General features: G+C 32.4%; 1 protein-coding gene and 1 long non-coding RNA gene across 2 annotated transcripts in view; both read left to right on the top strand.

The window, feature by feature from the left end:
- The first annotated feature begins 1,214 nt into the window (after positions 1-1,214).
- Positions 1,215-4,918, top strand: LOC134709523 (uncharacterized). The gene is made up of 3 exons (XR_010105978.1): positions 1,215-1,370; positions 4,504-4,547; positions 4,896-4,918. It is a non-coding gene; the product is annotated as an uncharacterized LOC134709523 (long non-coding RNA).
- A 3,035-nt stretch (positions 4,919-7,953) lies between these two features.
- Positions 7,954-17,414, top strand: part of LOC134710867 (uncharacterized) — a 93,384-nt gene continuing 83,923 nt past the window's right edge. Inside the window, exons 1-7 of the mRNA XM_063571278.1 lie at positions 7,954-8,019; positions 9,762-9,859; positions 10,230-10,394; positions 11,436-11,482; positions 11,822-11,853; positions 12,266-12,372; positions 15,306-15,467. Coding sequence (XP_063427348.1) covers positions 7,954-8,019; positions 9,762-9,859; positions 10,230-10,394; positions 11,436-11,482; positions 11,822-11,853; positions 12,266-12,372; positions 15,306-15,467 — 677 coding nt within the window. The remainder of the gene's footprint in view (positions 8,020-9,761; positions 9,860-10,229; positions 10,395-11,435; positions 11,483-11,821; positions 11,854-12,265; positions 12,373-15,305; positions 15,468-17,414) is intronic.

The following is a 17,414-nucleotide window of genomic DNA, read 5'->3' as shown; positions in this document are numbered from 1 at the left end:
ATCATGTTTAAACTCGATTATTTTTTTCCACCTGTCCTAATTCAGGAGCCTCTGGCCTTTGTTGGTCTTGTCTGTTTGTGAATTTTAGTAATTTTTTATGTTAAGGGTCAAGTTTATAGTATGACGTTCATTTTTATTGAACTAGATATAGGAAGATGTGGTATGAGTGCCAATGAGACAACTCTCCATCCATAACAATTTATAAAAGCTAACTATTATAGGTAAAAACTAGTACACTTTTTAGTTTAGGGACCAGCTGAAGTCGAGTTAGTGTCTCTTTGACACATTCCCCATTTCAGACTTTATTTTACATTGACTTATACATCGACTAAAAATGCTGAGCAAATGAAGTTTGTGTAGACCATCGCACTTCAGCGTAGCTATCAACAACATAGCGTCACAAACACCATCGCACTTCGGCGTGATCAAAAACGCTCTTCAGCGTCAAACCATCGCACCACAGCGTGACAATCGCGGTTCAGAGTCCTACATAAATAATTAAGAAACAAACAAAGAAGAAACAAACACTCAAGTATAAAAATGCAAAGATGTCTAATTTAATAAATGTCTATGACAACTTATTTAACACTTAATTTGATTTATCTCTAGGCTAAGTTTATTGGATCATCATTACCAACAACAATTAAATGTCATCTTAGAGATCCATGTGAGATACCATCTGTGTTGACGGGAGATCCTAATGTAAAGTAAGTCTTCTTAATCATATTGGTATAACTTTATCTTTCAAAACCGTAGTATATTGAGATTACAACACTATTGGCACGTATAAAAGAGGCATTGGTAGTAACAACTATTTTGATGGAAGGGAATTGGTATAGCACTAATTGGTAAAGTAATTAGTCCTCGTGACACTTGTATGGCCAAAAAGGTATAAATGATATGTCATAGAAAAGGTCTAGTCTAAAAGTCTGTCAAAACTTATAACTGTGATAACAGTTGTTGCCTAGATCAGCGTCATCTCAATCAGACTTAAACTTAAAATTGGAGGCATTTCAGACGAATACTTGTTTCGGATCTAGTGGTAAGTGTGTTACCATAATTACGTTTGAACCTCTACATAGATATAGTTCTTGTCGCCTATACTTGATTAGCTGATGTCTTTGGTGACCGATTTTTGTTTCAAAAACTAATGGTCTTTAATTAAATGTAAGTTTTCATGTCATAAATTTCCTTTTCTTTATGTTTAGACCCTCAATGAAGAAAGGTTTTGTGGACTCCGGTGTCGTAGTGCAGGGCATGCATGTGACACAGGATAAAAATAGCTCACATGTATATCATACTGTTACTTATATACTACCAAAGAAAACAGGGAATCATAAAGTTTGTGTACAAAATGTGAATGCTGCTGGGTAAGTTCAGACCATTTATTTTTATGGGAGAGAGACAGGGATACTTTTATAAGGACACAATTTTCAATTAATAGGACTTTATCATATGTTTAGTAGTAAATACAACAATTCCGTATATCTAATAAAGGTTCTTATTTCCAGTCTGTATCACCTACCCTGTATTGCAAACCCCCTGTAGCATGGCTAAACCCGTATTGCATACCCCTATCGCATGGCTAAACCCGTATCGCATAGCAAAACCCGTATCGCATACCTGGCATGACGTCACAATTCGAATAACGTTGACGATTGACATATAGTTGCTGTATTACCTGGTATGGTCAAAAAATGAGTTCCCACTAAAAAAATGTCCTATCATTTCAACTAAAATCGATATTTTTTCCAAAACTTATAACCCAGTTACTTTTCGAGGGATTTGTATATATAAAAAAAGACACAATAAGATGTAGAAATATATGAAGATTTATTGTTTATTTGGTCATAATTAACGTGAAGTTTGTTTTCATTACCTGATGGATTAAACACAAATGAAAATTGTTACGGTTTACACTTTCACTTGGTTAGAATACACGTAGATAGCAAATTCTTCAAGAAATGTTTGTCTTGCTGTTCACCACTTCAGCAAATTAAAATATCGTCGCCAAATAAACAATAAAACTTTCAACATTTCTACATCTTATATGTATTTGATAAATGTTATTTTCAGTTGAAATAATAGGACAGTATCGTTGGTAGTTGCATTTTAATTTTTTAATACACGGTCTTTGATATATAATGATAATGTAAAACGATTATGGAGGGCATCATGGTGTAGATATTAAGCAAATAAAGATGCCTATAAAAAAACACCAAGTCAGTTGGAAAAATACAGGAAAATCATAATAGAATTGAGAATGGTAATGGGGAATGGGTCAAAGAGACAACAACCCGACTATAGAGCAGACTACAGCTAATGTCCACAAATGTGTATTTGCTAGCTAATAGTTTCAGACGATTTATAGCAAAAATGGATATCCCATAAATCTGATTCCATTAAACAATATGATAAACAGAATAGTACATGACAAAATCCGTATCGCATGCTGTATCACCAGTCGACAAATATTAGCCCTCGGGACTGATACTGGTTTATCGTTGTGATACATCATGCGATACGGATTTTGCCATGTATTATTCTATATATAAAAGAGGGACGAAAGATACTAATGGGACAGTCAAACTCATAAATCTAAAACAAACTGACAACGCCATGGCTAAAAATGAAAAAGACAAGCAGAAAAACAATAGTACACATGACACAACATAACAAAAACTAAAGAATAAACAACACGAACCCCACCAAAAACTAGGGGTGATCTCAGGTGCTCCGGAATGGTAAGCAGATCCTGCTCCACTTGCGGCACCCGATGTGTTGCTTATGTGATTATAAATCCGGTAAATAGTCCAATTCGGTAGGTCAAATTCATGAAAGGGAAGGGGATTGTAGTTACGACGTAAGGAACATATCTGATATCATTTGTGAAACGGTTATTCCATAACGGTCAACCAACTCGTGATGGCGTCCGTAAAATTAGCGAAGGGATGATTTCAACTTTACCATTTGGAAATCTTGGTTTAATAGCTTCCTTGTGTGCAGTAACCCTCTATCAAGAAAATCATGATAGGAAATGCAAGCACGGGAATATCGTATCAATTGGGAGACATATACCCTGTATGCAGGTGCTGCTGGAATGTTGCTACTTAATAATGGAAAGTTCACAGTTGGAAAGCTAAAATCATCTCTTTTGTCGTAAAGTTTTGTCTTCAACCGACCCTCGTTGTCAATTTCTAGATGTAAGTCAAGATATGAAGCCGACTTAACTGTATCTGTAGTATCCTTTATCTCCAATTCGATGGGATAGATGCGATCCACATAGTCACCGAATTTTGAATTGTTTAGTGAAAGAACGTCATCTATATAGCGGAAAGTAGAGTTAAAGGATATTGCTAACTTTTTATCTATCTTCCTAAGAAGTTCGTGCATGAAGTCAGCCTTATAATAATAAAGAAACAAGTCAGCAAGCAGAGGGGCACAGTTTGTTCCCATTTGATTGCCGACAGTCTGTTGATAAACACGTCCTCCGAACGTAACAAATATGTTGTCAATCAAGAAATCAAGCATCGGTTTCAGAGAATTTTTTGTTTGAATCAGAGTGATTCTTTACAAAGTAGGATTTATCCCTCCCTAAGACAAGATACTTGTATCTACGTTGGCCATTCTTTTTTATGAAGCAAAGTAATACCAACTCTTTTAAAACTTATGTCTGATAAAATGTCAACAAATGAAACTTGGTTGTTTATTATGAAAAAATCTCCGTTGAGTGTTTTCAGATCTTTTAAATAAAGCATGAATAAACACTTTTAAAATCTCATTTATGTATCCTATGGTAATTCAATGTTCACATTGAGTGAGTTTTGTTACTTTCATGGTATGTCAAGGATACCCCAAGGGTGACTGGGGTATAGAAATCTGGTCACTTGGTCTTCTCCCGACCGGTAGTAAAACGCTTGCCGAAGTAGGGCGTCCTTTTGGCTGTGCGGGATGTATCACGGTTCGCAGTCACGTCCGGTCAGGAGGAGGACGTTAAATCCGATGCCTCGTGTAAAGAGAGTGCCACGCTCTTTGCACGTTCAGAACCCTTGCAACAACTCTTTGAGGGGTCCGTAGGTGGCATGTTGCAAATCAAAATTTCTGTCCCTATTCAATTTACCTTCATTTTCCAGTGGCAGTCCAAATTTCTCCGACCGTCATCCAAGATGGCCTCTATTGTATCAACCTACCTATTGTATTATTGTAAACTTGTTCTTGTCCTGAATATGCATGAAATATTTGCCACTGGACGTTAAGCAACCAACAATCAATCAAGCAATGTTATGTCAAGGAAAGGTACAGAGTAACTAGACAATCAATTAGCTTTACCTCAGAAATACCTTATTATTTTTATTTGAATACTTGAACACCTGTTGTTTGTTACCTTTATAAACAATAAAACAATTGGTTTGAAGCTGCATGAGTACCGTGCTTGATATCGGTTTTACATTACACTTTAGTTTGACTAAAACCAACTATCATATACAACTCTTATGTTTTCAGTCAAACAGCTGATGAATTGTGTTATTCAATAGAAGTTACAGCGGGTAAGATCAATGTTTAAAATTTATTAAAAGTTAAATTATTATTTGAGATAATTAAATAAATAAATAAAAAATTGAGATGATGTAAACATCATTCCCTTTTTTGGAAATTATAATTCATATGGCTAATCGAAATAAAAATCTTCTTTTGATTTAGAATCGGGATTATTCGTATTTACAAGTTTTAAGAGGCTTCTACCAGATGTGCATGTTACTATTACAATGATTATGTCATTTGTTTAATTTTGGTTGAGCGTAGGTAATTAGTTAAAAAATACTTAGCCTAACTGACTTTCATTAATGTTTCTTCAAATCAAAGCATTCATAATGATTAATATGTTTTACTTTCAGAATTACCTAAACCTGTTTCTATTGTAAGTTTTATACTCATTTGATTTATATATATTCATTGTAAAAACTGCATATAGTTTTACTCTTGTACACAAGCTGTTATACTTTAAGCTGAAAATCCTTATTTATTTATGGTTCCTTTAAGAATTATTTTACGACAAGGCATCCAGAGCTATATTTGTTTCTTATTGTACCATTTATCTAACTTTGAAACTTCAAAGCGAAGTGTCTTAAAATTTAAGGGGAATGATGTTGAAAACCATTTGCATTTCATATTTATCAGATGTGAAACATGGCATCCTTCAGCAAACATAACATCACTTAGGTCTTAAAAATGAAAATAAACAACTGATTTAAAGAAAAAAGAAAAACCCATGTATAAAGCAAACATCCTTAAAAATCATATATTGTACTGCTGCATTGAATATAACTGTTTCATTGGCTGAAATATCTATTAATTGTAATATTGCTTAAGAATAGTCAGTGAAACTTTTATGGTTGACTTCGAATTTAAAACAAGTCGACAATTTTATCTTTGAATAATACAATTTTTTAGCTTATTTGTTATAGTCATGTCAAAATGTTTTGTCTTTACAGAGTAAGCCCCAGTTTATCTCCCCTACTCTACCAGATGGCAGTAGTATTGAATGTTCTGTAGGCGCAGCTTGTCATATGAATTTATGGATAAAGAGTCAAGTGTATAACCAAAACTGGTAATATTCTTTAAACATTGGATATGTTACAGTCTGTTGTTATATAAAGGATGTTTTTGCATCTTAATTGGTGTCCATGTATTTCCAGGAATATATCATGTCTATCATTGTATCTAGCTTTATATTATGTGTTTTCATTTTTATTAAAGGCCATACAGCGACTGGCATTTTTTTACCATGTTCTATGTGTCTGTAGGGTACATGTAGTTGTCTCATTAGAAATCATATCATATCTGCTTATTTTTATATCATTACCTACAACAACCTTTCCCAAACTAAAACATATATCTTGCATAAGCAAAACTCATGTATCCAATAGCTTACTAGATATCTGACATACTTCTAAAATGTTTTTGATCGTACGGAAAAATATTTTCCGAAACGGTTACTTTATTTCATTTATGTCATACTCATAGAGTTTAATTTCAGCAAATCAAAAATGATTTGAGAAACAATTTTTTTATAATCTTAATCAAAATGCTGGTTTCCATACTTATAGCATTATAGACGCAGGGAATTCTATAACATATAAAACGTTTATTAATATTTGCTTAATTTGATTTCAATTTTAAACCTTTACAATATTAGTAAACTGTTATATTTTTAAAACAATTTTGAAATCAAAGCAAAATTATTTTCAGCCCATTAGTGGAGTCTGATATGAAAGCCCCAGATGGGATCTTTGTTTTCCAGTCAATTACAGACCCTAGTCCATGTTCTACTGATGTATCCATACACACAGATATAGAAAGAACAATTACTGTTTGTTTTACATTGAATACTCCTCCTGAAAAAAGTGGAGTTAGTCATGGGTAAGATATACTTAATTAAAAAATAAAAAATGTATATTTCTATTAGTAAGAGTCCCATGAAAATATTTCCATTATCATATAAATGGGTTACAACACTTAAATTACATTACAGTTGGCAGTTTTGCCCATAATTTACAGTTGCCAAAAAAACAAAGAAAACCTGGTGTTTACACTGTTTACATTTTCATTTGCTTATCCCAAGTCTAAAGCTAATGTCAGCATCTTAAATTGTACCTAAATAATTTGGCTTTTAATGTACATGTTTTTTTTAGAGAACTTGGTGTTGACAGCAGATATTTGATAATAGCCAACTATAAAGAATGGAAACGGGTATACTATTTTACCCCTGACTGTCCAATAGTCTATCCGTTCTTTGAAAATGTCTGAAAGTCTGAACTGTTTTTAACCATAAATGAGGTTAAACAATGATAAATTGTATTTGATCTATTTGTTAAGATAGTCAAATATAAATGAGAAAAGTAATGATTCATTTTATATTAAATATTCTCTTTTGTAGAGGAGAAGGAGAGAAAAGGTGTTACAGTATTATGATTACGAACGGAACATTACATGGTAAATATTTTAGACGTTATTGTTTTCATCCTTTTTTCTTGTAATATTAACATGGAGATACAATATCACATCATTTACATTTAACCTCTTGAAAATAAAAAGTGTTTCATTCTCTTTGAAATTAACAATAAATACATTGAATTATAGAAATACTTTTGAATAAAGACAGTAGAATTTTTGTCATAATTGCCAAATTGTGAAAATTCAAACAGTTTTTTTAGTAACTATACCTTTAAGTTGTTGTATAGCTTATATTTGTTCTTATTGAATGTAGATAATGGGCCCGTATGCCTTCTTTGTTTAACTGGATGATTCTGTATGACGAAGAACAATAATGCTTTGATACATTACTCAGGCAAATCAACTTTGAAGTCTTTTTCATCAACTTCATAAGAAATGTAATATCCATGGATTTGATCTTGAAAACAATGTTGTCATTTTAACATCGGTCTTCCCTGTATCAAAATAATAGCACAAGTGAACAAATTTCAAAAATGATCATCATTTCTATGATTGACCCTGTTGTTATCCGTCTGTGTGTCGTGTATTTGTTTTTTGTTTGTTCTCTCTTAGGATTTATTTTGGTCAAGTTAAGGTTGAGTTGATTCCAGTAAATGCTCAAATTTTATAGAAACAGGAACGATAGAAATTTCGAATTTAGATTTAATGTACAAATCAGAGTTGTGTACGATTGATACATGAAATAATTATGGGTTTTTTTTTGCTGTGTCTCTCCCTTAAACGTTATGATATATGCACGTTTGCCCTTTAATATGTTGAAGTTTTGTAATTTGTTGTTTTCAGTATGTTTAACATGAATTATTTTATCCATGTTCAAGTATTTCTTATAAAAATAGTGTGTAATCGATTCTTTTGATGTGCTTGAGCTTTTGATTTTCGTTTTCTTTCTAGCTAGAGGACCCTGCAGCAGACTGATTTGTATGAACCAAGGTTTCTGTAATGGCAAAAGAAACAAAGGATTCTGTCAGTGTCCATCTGGATATTCTGGAACTTCTTGTCAAGTTGGTGAGTATAAAAAGGTCATACATTAGAATTTGAGAAAAATGAAATCAGTTAATCCACCTGTTATAATAGTGAATGATACTGTGAATTAAGAAATTATAGAATGCATTTATTATTGATAATTTTTCAAATCAGGATTCATAATTGTGATTTCCGGGTAATCTCCTTACAGATAAAGTATTCCATCTCAGATTGTGAATTCTTATTATTGTGATACTTAAGAAAACAGATAGGATATCACACATCAGAATACTAGTTCTTATTATTAGGACACTCAAGAGGTCACATCATTAATTATTGATCTGAATTAATATTATTATAGTATCTATTTGAAGTGACTTATAGGTTCATTATGCCGGGTGTAAATCAATTGAAAAATTTCAATATTGTACATAATTTGTCATACACAATGTCACTATAATAAACATGTTTCTATTGTATTGTATTGTATTGTGTTCACATTAACAAAAACATCTTTATAAATTTACAGTAGTCTGACATTTCCTCTATGAACTTATGTCCTAAATATATTCATGACAGGTTTTAGAAACAAAAAGCTGCTATGGTGTTAGTTTCACAATTTACTTAATATAATGTTGATGTCTTTGCTTAAATATGACTATCAGGCTTGTAGATTTACCCATGTACATACATATGTATCACAAACCTGATTGAATTTCCGTTTTAATTTGTATAAGTCTGGAAAATGAATTGTCAATTACATACAGTACTGCAATCCTCTTCAGTACACAAAACATTATTGAACATCGTCACGTTCATTCTTTACTTGCTTGGGTTTTTTTTCTGTTTCAGTCAAAATCAAACTGCACATTTTTTCTGACAAAATCTTTTCATGTCTTCACTACAAACACATCTAATAGAAAATCAAGTTTACTACAAAACCACTTTCATCAATGCCAAAATGATGACATCTTTAGACATGAATTTGTTTTTATAGTTACTTGGAGGTTAGCTCATATTGTGTAAAGTGAAAATTATAAGATATATCTAAATATGTAATATGTTTTAGCTCATGGTAATTCCCTCACAGCTCCACATTCAAAGGTAGGTAAATTGTTTTTGTGTTATTTTCATTGGCTGAGTCTTGTGAATGTATCAAGTTAATGAGCATTTCAATATAGCTGAGAAATTAATCCAATTTATCTTTATACTAAAATTGAAATTATCAGCATTGTACTTAACATTATCGCTATTTTGTTGATTTTTCCTTTGATCTTTTTTTGTGATAATTTTCATATCATGCTACTCGCTTGAGATGAAAAATTATTGCTAGAAACTAAGGAGCCACGTGGCCGTTGCTAATGAAATTGACATGAAATTGACAACGTCGTCATAGGTAAAATAGCGATAAACAGATTATCAATGGTCATCTCAACTCATTGCATTTCTCGCTTTCGCCGTGACCGGCTCAAGCGAGAGTATCAATCTCGTTGAGATAACCAACGATAATCTATAAGTTCTTGACATTCACTAGTTTCCAACATAAAACGGCCCTTCATTTTAAGTTAAATTTACTAAGGGTAAATTTTATATACAATTATACAGTTATCAGATACTGTTAAAAAAAACTGAAATATTATATTCTAATGTGTTAAATTATAGTTTACATATGCAATAATACCACACCCAATTATTATGTAAATCAAAAATAAAATATGGAAATCTGACCTTGTGTATGTAAAAGATAATCAAATGTGTTACTATATAAACATTTGTAATTTCAGCCGGGTTCCGAGACAGGAGACCACGTATTGCCACAGAAAGTAGTATGTGTTTTGCATGAGGAATGTTCAATTCCATTTACAGTCACGTCAAGTGCTAAGTAAGTGATAGTCACACACACATGCATTTATGGTATATATGGTATCCAAAGTATTCAAAGGAAGTTAACAAATGTTTCATTTATTTTAATGATTTGGTATTATGTTTATGAGTTCTTTAAATCTTTGTTTTACTTTCCCTTTTTCTTTGGATTTCAGCATTTGGATTTTTAAATGTCCAAGAAGTATTTTTATGATACTAAGAGTGTAAAATAACATATCTTGACAATATCTAATGCCCTATTGCATGTTACACAAAGCGACCTGTTTTGAATTACAATTCTGATCAAGGCATTAATTGAAAGAAAACAGTTTTAAAAGTGATAAAATCGGGCATTATATGAATTAAAACTATAAACATTTATTTTATAGGCCACCTTCAGTGCGCCCTGGACATACTGAAGCAGGATTGTCATCAAAGGGAACAACAATAATACCGGATCCTAAAAATCCTGGTACCTTCCTTTCTCAAATGAATGTTGTCGGTACTACACCTGGCGTACACAAAACCTGTGTTCAAACAGGCGATAATAGAGAGTAGGTATTCTGACACAGATACAAGCAGAATTTGGGGTATTTCTAGGTGTTACTATTCTTAGATTTTTTTTAAAAAGTCTATCGTTGAGGTCAAGTGGAAGTTGATTTACTGCTGAATGTTGATCAATAGTATGCTTCACAAATTTGGGGAAATAAAAATAAATTGAAAGTGTACAACATCAAGGAAAAAGCATTGGTATCCTAAAACATCTGTTTAAATTTCCAAAAGCTTATAAGCAGGTCAATATCATATCAGCTTAAAATAAAAATCTAGGACACATGAGGAAATTCTCAGCACGTCCTTTCTGAACCACTTTTCATGTACACGTATATGATAAAATTACTGATCGACAAGTCATTCGTAAACTATCTTACATTTTTGTATTAACAAAAGAGGGACGAAAGACACCAAAGGGACAGTCAAACTCGTAAATCTAAAACAAACTGACAACGCCATGGCTAAAAATGAAAAAGTCAAACAAAAAATCAATAGTACACATGACACAACATAGAAAACTAAAGAATAGACACAGGGATTGATTCAAAGAGACAACAACTCGACCATCTGTTATTGTTATGCTTACCCTTCCGGAGCACCTGAGATCACCCCTAGTTTTTGGTGGGGTTCGTGTTGTTTATTCTTTAGTTTTCTATGTTGTGTCATGTGTACTATTGATTTTTTGTTTGACTTTTTCATTTTTAGCCATGGCGTTGTCAGTTTGTTTTAGATTTACGAGTTTGACTGTCTCTTTGGTGTCTTTCGTCCCTCTTTTGTTAATACAAAAATGTAAGATAGTTTACGAATGACTTGTCGATCAGTAATTTTATCATATACGTGTACATGAAAAGTGGTTCAGAAAGGACGTGCTGAGAATTTCCTTTCACAATATTCGCATGAGACTGTTAGATTGATGGGGTCATGTAAGAGTGATGACTGATGATAGATTGGAAGCCTTATGTAGGATTTTATAATAGTTGGCAGCATTATATGTCACATGAGCTATCCTTTTTTTATACAGCTCTTTTTAATATGTATTTCAGGACAACTAGCGATGAATTTTGTTTTGAAGTCGAAGTAAAATCTCCAGGTAAATATTGGATGTCTGTAACCAATTAATTGTTTTCCTTGCAAGAATAAATTAAAAAGATCCAGTTAAGTTATTTTTTCTACATTCCCATGTAGCTGAGACATTATCTTTTTACTTTCAAAAATAGAATTGAGAATAGACACAGGGATTGATTCAAAGAGACAACAACTCGACCATCTGTTATTGTAGAATGCTATTAGAGATTAGGTGAGTAATACTATGCTTGCCTTTTGTAGTTTAAAGAAACTACATAAATTCTACATCAAAACATTTCAATATTGACTATTCTTATTAATCAGAATCTGTTTTGTTGATGGAAAAAAATCTTGTCTTTTGTAGATTCCTACCATCATGAGGTGAAGACGAGTCAGGTATGTATGTGTGTGGATCAAATTATCAATATTGATTTTGCTCTTACCTATTGTCAGCTAACTTGAAGAAGCAAAATATGTCTGTTTTGGCAAATTTTAAAACTTCTTTGTATTCATTCCTAGCTGCCACATGTCTTTGATGAATAAATGTATTTATGCCAGAGGTTTAAACACTGCTTTAGGTATTTATACTGCATTTGATGCATACATTTGTATGTTGATTTCATGAACCATTAGGGCATTGGCACAAAACGAACAACAAGCCACTATATAAAAATGTTAAAAAAGCATTGAAAAACCAGACCCTCAGCATCTAATTCGCTTTTGAAGCAGTCTTTAGGTTAATTGTCAGATGAAATTTCAGATAATTAATTGTGACTTTTGATGAACTTTAAAATACCTTTCTTTACAGCCTTACTTTGTAACACCAACAATACCACATGATTCTGTGACACAATGTGTACCAGGGAAATCTTGTCATGTCCTCCTGTTCATGTCTGGTGGTGTTTATCCTGAATGGTAGGTTTTTTATACCAGTAAAATCTTGTTGTGTCTTTCTGTTTATGTCTGTTGGTGTTAACCCTGAATGGTAAGTGTTTTATACCAGGAAAATCTTGTCATGTCCTACTGTTTATGTCTGGTGGTGTTAACCCTGAATGGTAAGTGTTTTATACCAGGGAAATCTTGTCATGTCCTACTGTTTATGTCTGGTGGTGTTAACCCTGAATGGTAAGTGTTTCATACTAGGGAAATCTTGTCGTGTCCTTTTGTTTATGTCAGGTGGTGTTAACCCTGAATTGTAAGTGTTTTATACCAGGGAAATCTTGTCATGTCCTACTGTTTATGTATGGTGGTGTTAACCCTAAATGGTAAGTGTTTAATTCAAGGGAAGTCTTGTAGTGTCTTCCTGTTTATATCTGGTGGTGTTTACCCTGAATGGTAAGTGTTTAATGCAAGGGAAGTCTTGTCGTGTCCTCCTGTTTATGTCTGGTTGTGTTAATCCTGAATGGTAAGTGTTTTATACAAGGGAAGTCTTTTCGTGTCCTCCTGTTTATGTCTGATGGTGTTTTCCCTGAAAAGTAAATGTTTCATACCAAAAAAATATTGTTATGTCTTCTTTTTAATGTCTGGTGCTGTTAACCTTACATGGTAAGTCCTTTTTATCAAGAAAATCTTGTCATGTGCTCCTGTGTATATCTGGAGGTATTTGGCCTGAATGTTTAGTGTTTTATACCGCAAAAATCTTCTCATGTCCTCCATTACATGTCGAGTGGTGTTTACCCAGAATGGTAAGTGTTTTATACCTGTAAAATCTTGTCATGTCCTCCTGTTTATGTCTGGTGGTGTTTATTGTGAATGGTAAGTGTTTAACCCCAGGGAAATCTTGTCATGGCCTCCTGTTTATATCTGGTGGTGTTTACCCTGAATGGTAAGTGTTTAACCCCAGGTAAATCTTGTCATGTCTTCCTGTTTATGTCTGGTGGTGTTTACCCAGAATGGTAAGTGTTTTATACCACTTAAATCTTGTCATGTCCTTCTGTTTATGTCTGATAGTATTTACCCTGATTAGCAAGTATTTTATGCCAAGAAAATCTTGTAATGTCCTCTTGGTTATGTCCAGTGCTGTTTACCTTACATGGTAAGATCTTAATATAAAGAAAATCTTGTCATGTGCTCCTGTGTATGTCTGAAGCTATTTGGACTGAATATTTAGTGTTTAATATCGCAGAGATCTTCTCATGTCCTCCCTTATACGTCGAGTGGTATTTACCCTGAATGGTAATCCTGTATATCAAAGGAAAAAAAATGTCTACCCTAAATGGTTTGTATTTTATACCAAGAGCATTTTGCCATGTCCTCCTGTTTATATCTGATAATATTTACCCTGAATGGTAAGTGTTTTAAACGAGGAAATTTTGTCGTTTCATCCTGTGTATGTCTGGTTGTGTCTAGACTGAAAGGTAAGTGCTTTTTACCAGAGAAATATTGTCATGTCCTCTTGGTAATGTTTGGCGATTCTTACCTTGAATGGTAATTGTTTATGACCAAAGACTTTTGTACAGATGTTCATGATATGTTTGTGCTGTGTACGGTAGAAAAATATAGCCACGACCTTCTGTTAATGTTTGGTTAATTTTTGCATGTTCTTTAAGTGTTTTTTACACAGAGTTATCTAACTATGGAGTCATGGTAAAGCCTGATAATTTTTTTGCTGGTCTATGTGTGTTATGCATAACGAAAAAAATGTTTTCACTTTTGTTCCGAAGTGAATGTCGTGTGGTGATAATTTTTTTTGTAAGCCTGGCAAATGTTCTAGTCTGTTATGATGGGGTATGTCGTGTTTTAAAGATCATTTTATAACTGTGTCATTTAATCCTTCTTTTTTACATTTTCTACATTACCCCATATTTTTCATTGAATCATAAGGATTTCTGAAATTTGGTTTCATAGTTTATATAAGTCAGCTATACCGTGTAATGTGTTTTCATAGTTACCACTCAACAACTTACTGTTAACCGAACAATAGTATCATTTTTCACATGATATCAAGGTGAACATGTTCGTCATATTTTTCTCAGGAACTAGAATATCAGGATTTCTGAAATTTCGTTCAAATGATTATATAAGTCAGCTTTACCGTGTGATGCGTTTAAGATTTATCACTTAACAACTCCATGTTTATCGAATTATTTTTCTCGTGATACTTAAGTTGAAATTTTCGTCACTTCTGACTCAACAACTTCATTACAAGGATTTTTGAAAAATAGTTTCAGGGTTTATATAAGCCAGTTATGTCGTATGATGCATTGTAATATTAACAATTTCGAGTTAACCAAAATATTTGGGCGGGGGTATCATCATAGAGCACTGGCTCACACTTGTACTTGCTATTTCTCAAATAGGGTACCAGTCTTGTTTTACAACTCCAGTTTTCGGTACATGTCTAAACATAGAGGGGAAGAGAATAGTGCATTTTTTCTGAACTAATTTTTTTCTGTTTTATTATAGGTTTATGCGGAATTAAAACATATATATAAAAAAAATTGCATCTCTTTGGAATATCAATCCAGGAAAGTGGAAGGATATCATGTTTACTGGAAGTGATGCGGCCTAGTAAAAATAGCAAACTGAAAGTAGAAAAAAAATGTTTTGACTACAGAATTGCGTAAATTTAATTCTTCGTGGCAAGACCCCCTTTTTTCCGATTAAATCACAATTTCATATTAGTACATGATATGAACATGATTTTTTTTTCTATGTAGCAATTTTTTATTTTTTTTATTTTCAAAGATCAGCTGTTTTGCATGTAAGCCTACGGAGCAGTCAATTACATCACTGTAACCATAACGTTATGCTGAAGTCAAATAAAGTAATACATTGTAAACTTTATAACCAAAATTTGTTTTTTGTCTGTTAAACTTATGGCAACAAGAATGAATGATTTATTTCAGTCCCTCAGTAGAACAGACTCAAGGACCAACAGATGATCTCCATCTTTTTACGTCTGCTGATAATACTAAATTGATTGGTAATTGCACTGCAGACGTTACATTGACCCCACCTTCAGGGTCAACAGGAAAATACAGATTCTGTTTCAAAACATTTCTTCCAAAGTAAGTATTCTTCCAAAGTAAGTATTACTGAGGATAAAATAACATAGCTATATGTTATTAATTAGAAAAAGTTTATGAAAACATAATTTTGAAGCTCGTTATAGGTTACTGTTCGGTGTGAGACAAGGATCCGTCTTGAAGGTCGTACCTTGACCTATAATAATTATAGTTTACTTTTATAAACTGTTACTTGGATGGAGAATTACATCATTGACACTCATACTACATCTTCCTATATATATATTTAACTACCTATATGGAAAACAAATTGGTTCTAGCCAATTACTGGAAATCTAATATACATATAGTATATCATATGTCTAGTCAAATGTATTGACTAATTAAATATTTGTTATTGCTATGAGTAAAACTAATTCTTTTCAAGACTTATGCTCCTTTTTAACTTTGAAAAAAACATTGCGTTTCTGAAGTCTTATTTCTGTTTTCTAATTCAAAGTTTATGAAACGCATACACAATTCTCAAAACCACAATAAGTAGACGTGTTTGAATAACATGTTCTTCTTTTTGGGGTTTTTGCATTACATTTATATCCTTCGTAGAATCAGAAAGAGAAATGTGTAACAAGTTATTATGTATAAATGATATGTTTTTCATCAGCAGCCAGTCTTCTTTATTAGTACCAAGTGCGTATGTCTTTCAGAAGTATCAAGGCATTAAGGGGGTACCCAACACTTTCCCTTAAATTATTTTGGCTGGTTTAATTTTCATAAAATTTTAACAAAGTATTTACTTTGAGCCTTTTACAAAAATATAAAAAAAAATCAAAACATTTGAACCAAGCGTTTAATCAGAAAATTTACACTGGTTATATAGCAGTTTGACAAACACTAATGTTGATCATTGAGAAGCTTTACATTGCCTTTACAATGCAACGTAATTAAAACGTTTAGCTAATATTACAGTGTTATCTCCCTGTAGTGTTAGGTACCACCTTAAGAGTTATTAGAATATCTAGTAAATAGCTAATTGACGTTCTTATTTTCTTGGTATCAGAAAGTTTATGACATCATGATAAAATTACTTAAAATTTGCAATGACAATGGAAAAATATTTGTTCATGTTTCCACTAAAATATACCTTTAGAGATTACTACAGTTACTGTGACGTGACTGTGAATTAATCATTCTAGTACCTTGCACTTTCATGACTTGACTGGTTTTCTACAGCATTTTGGTTTAAACATATCTTTTACAATACATTTTCTTGAAATTTGTATGACCCATATAACTATTCAGTACAAGCATTTATTGAATGTTAATACAATAACAAACTTGTGTACGTTGGTATTTTTGAATAGCATGTTACTGGGAAAAAAGTTGCGGTGTTCCATACATTCATTAACAATTAATAGTGAATGATTGTGGGTTTAATCTCAAAACTGATAAAAAAAATAGAAAAATTTAGCAAATACTGCTTTCTAAAAAATGCAGTTTAAAACATTTTTTTATTACATTTGAAAAGGCAAAGCTTCTGTGATTAGTACAGTTATAAACATATAAGGAACTTAAGGGATTTGGCTTTCTCAGTTTTACAATAATTAACTTTTCAAAACACTAGCATTTATTGATACGAGATTAAAAACGGAATCAAAAGAGCAAAAAACACTTATATAGGTCACCGTGCTTATTTTCGAGATATTAGTCATTGAAATTTTGTACGGAAAATGTTCTCTCTTAACTTTTCATAGCTTTATCATTCACAAGTTAAAGTCCTCAATACCTATTCAAACTAATTAGTTTTATAAGACTTTAACAGACAGTTCATCATTATACATGTAAAATAATTACAAAAGATAAAACGGGGCTCACCGGGCAACATTTGTTAGTGGATAAAACCAGAGAACTACAAAAGCCTGACCAAAATTCCAAAACATGAAAAGCGATCTTCCTTAAAATGCATTTAATGATACCTTTATCAGAGCATAT

The sequence above is a fragment of the Mytilus trossulus genome, chromosome 3, assembly GCF_036588685.1.
Source record: "Mytilus trossulus isolate FHL-02 chromosome 3, PNRI_Mtr1.1.1.hap1, whole genome shotgun sequence".
Taxonomy (NCBI): domain Eukaryota; kingdom Metazoa; phylum Mollusca; class Bivalvia; order Mytilida; family Mytilidae; genus Mytilus; species Mytilus trossulus.
Note: the sequence above shows the minus strand (reverse complement) of the source record. Positions and strands in the feature narration are given on the sequence as shown.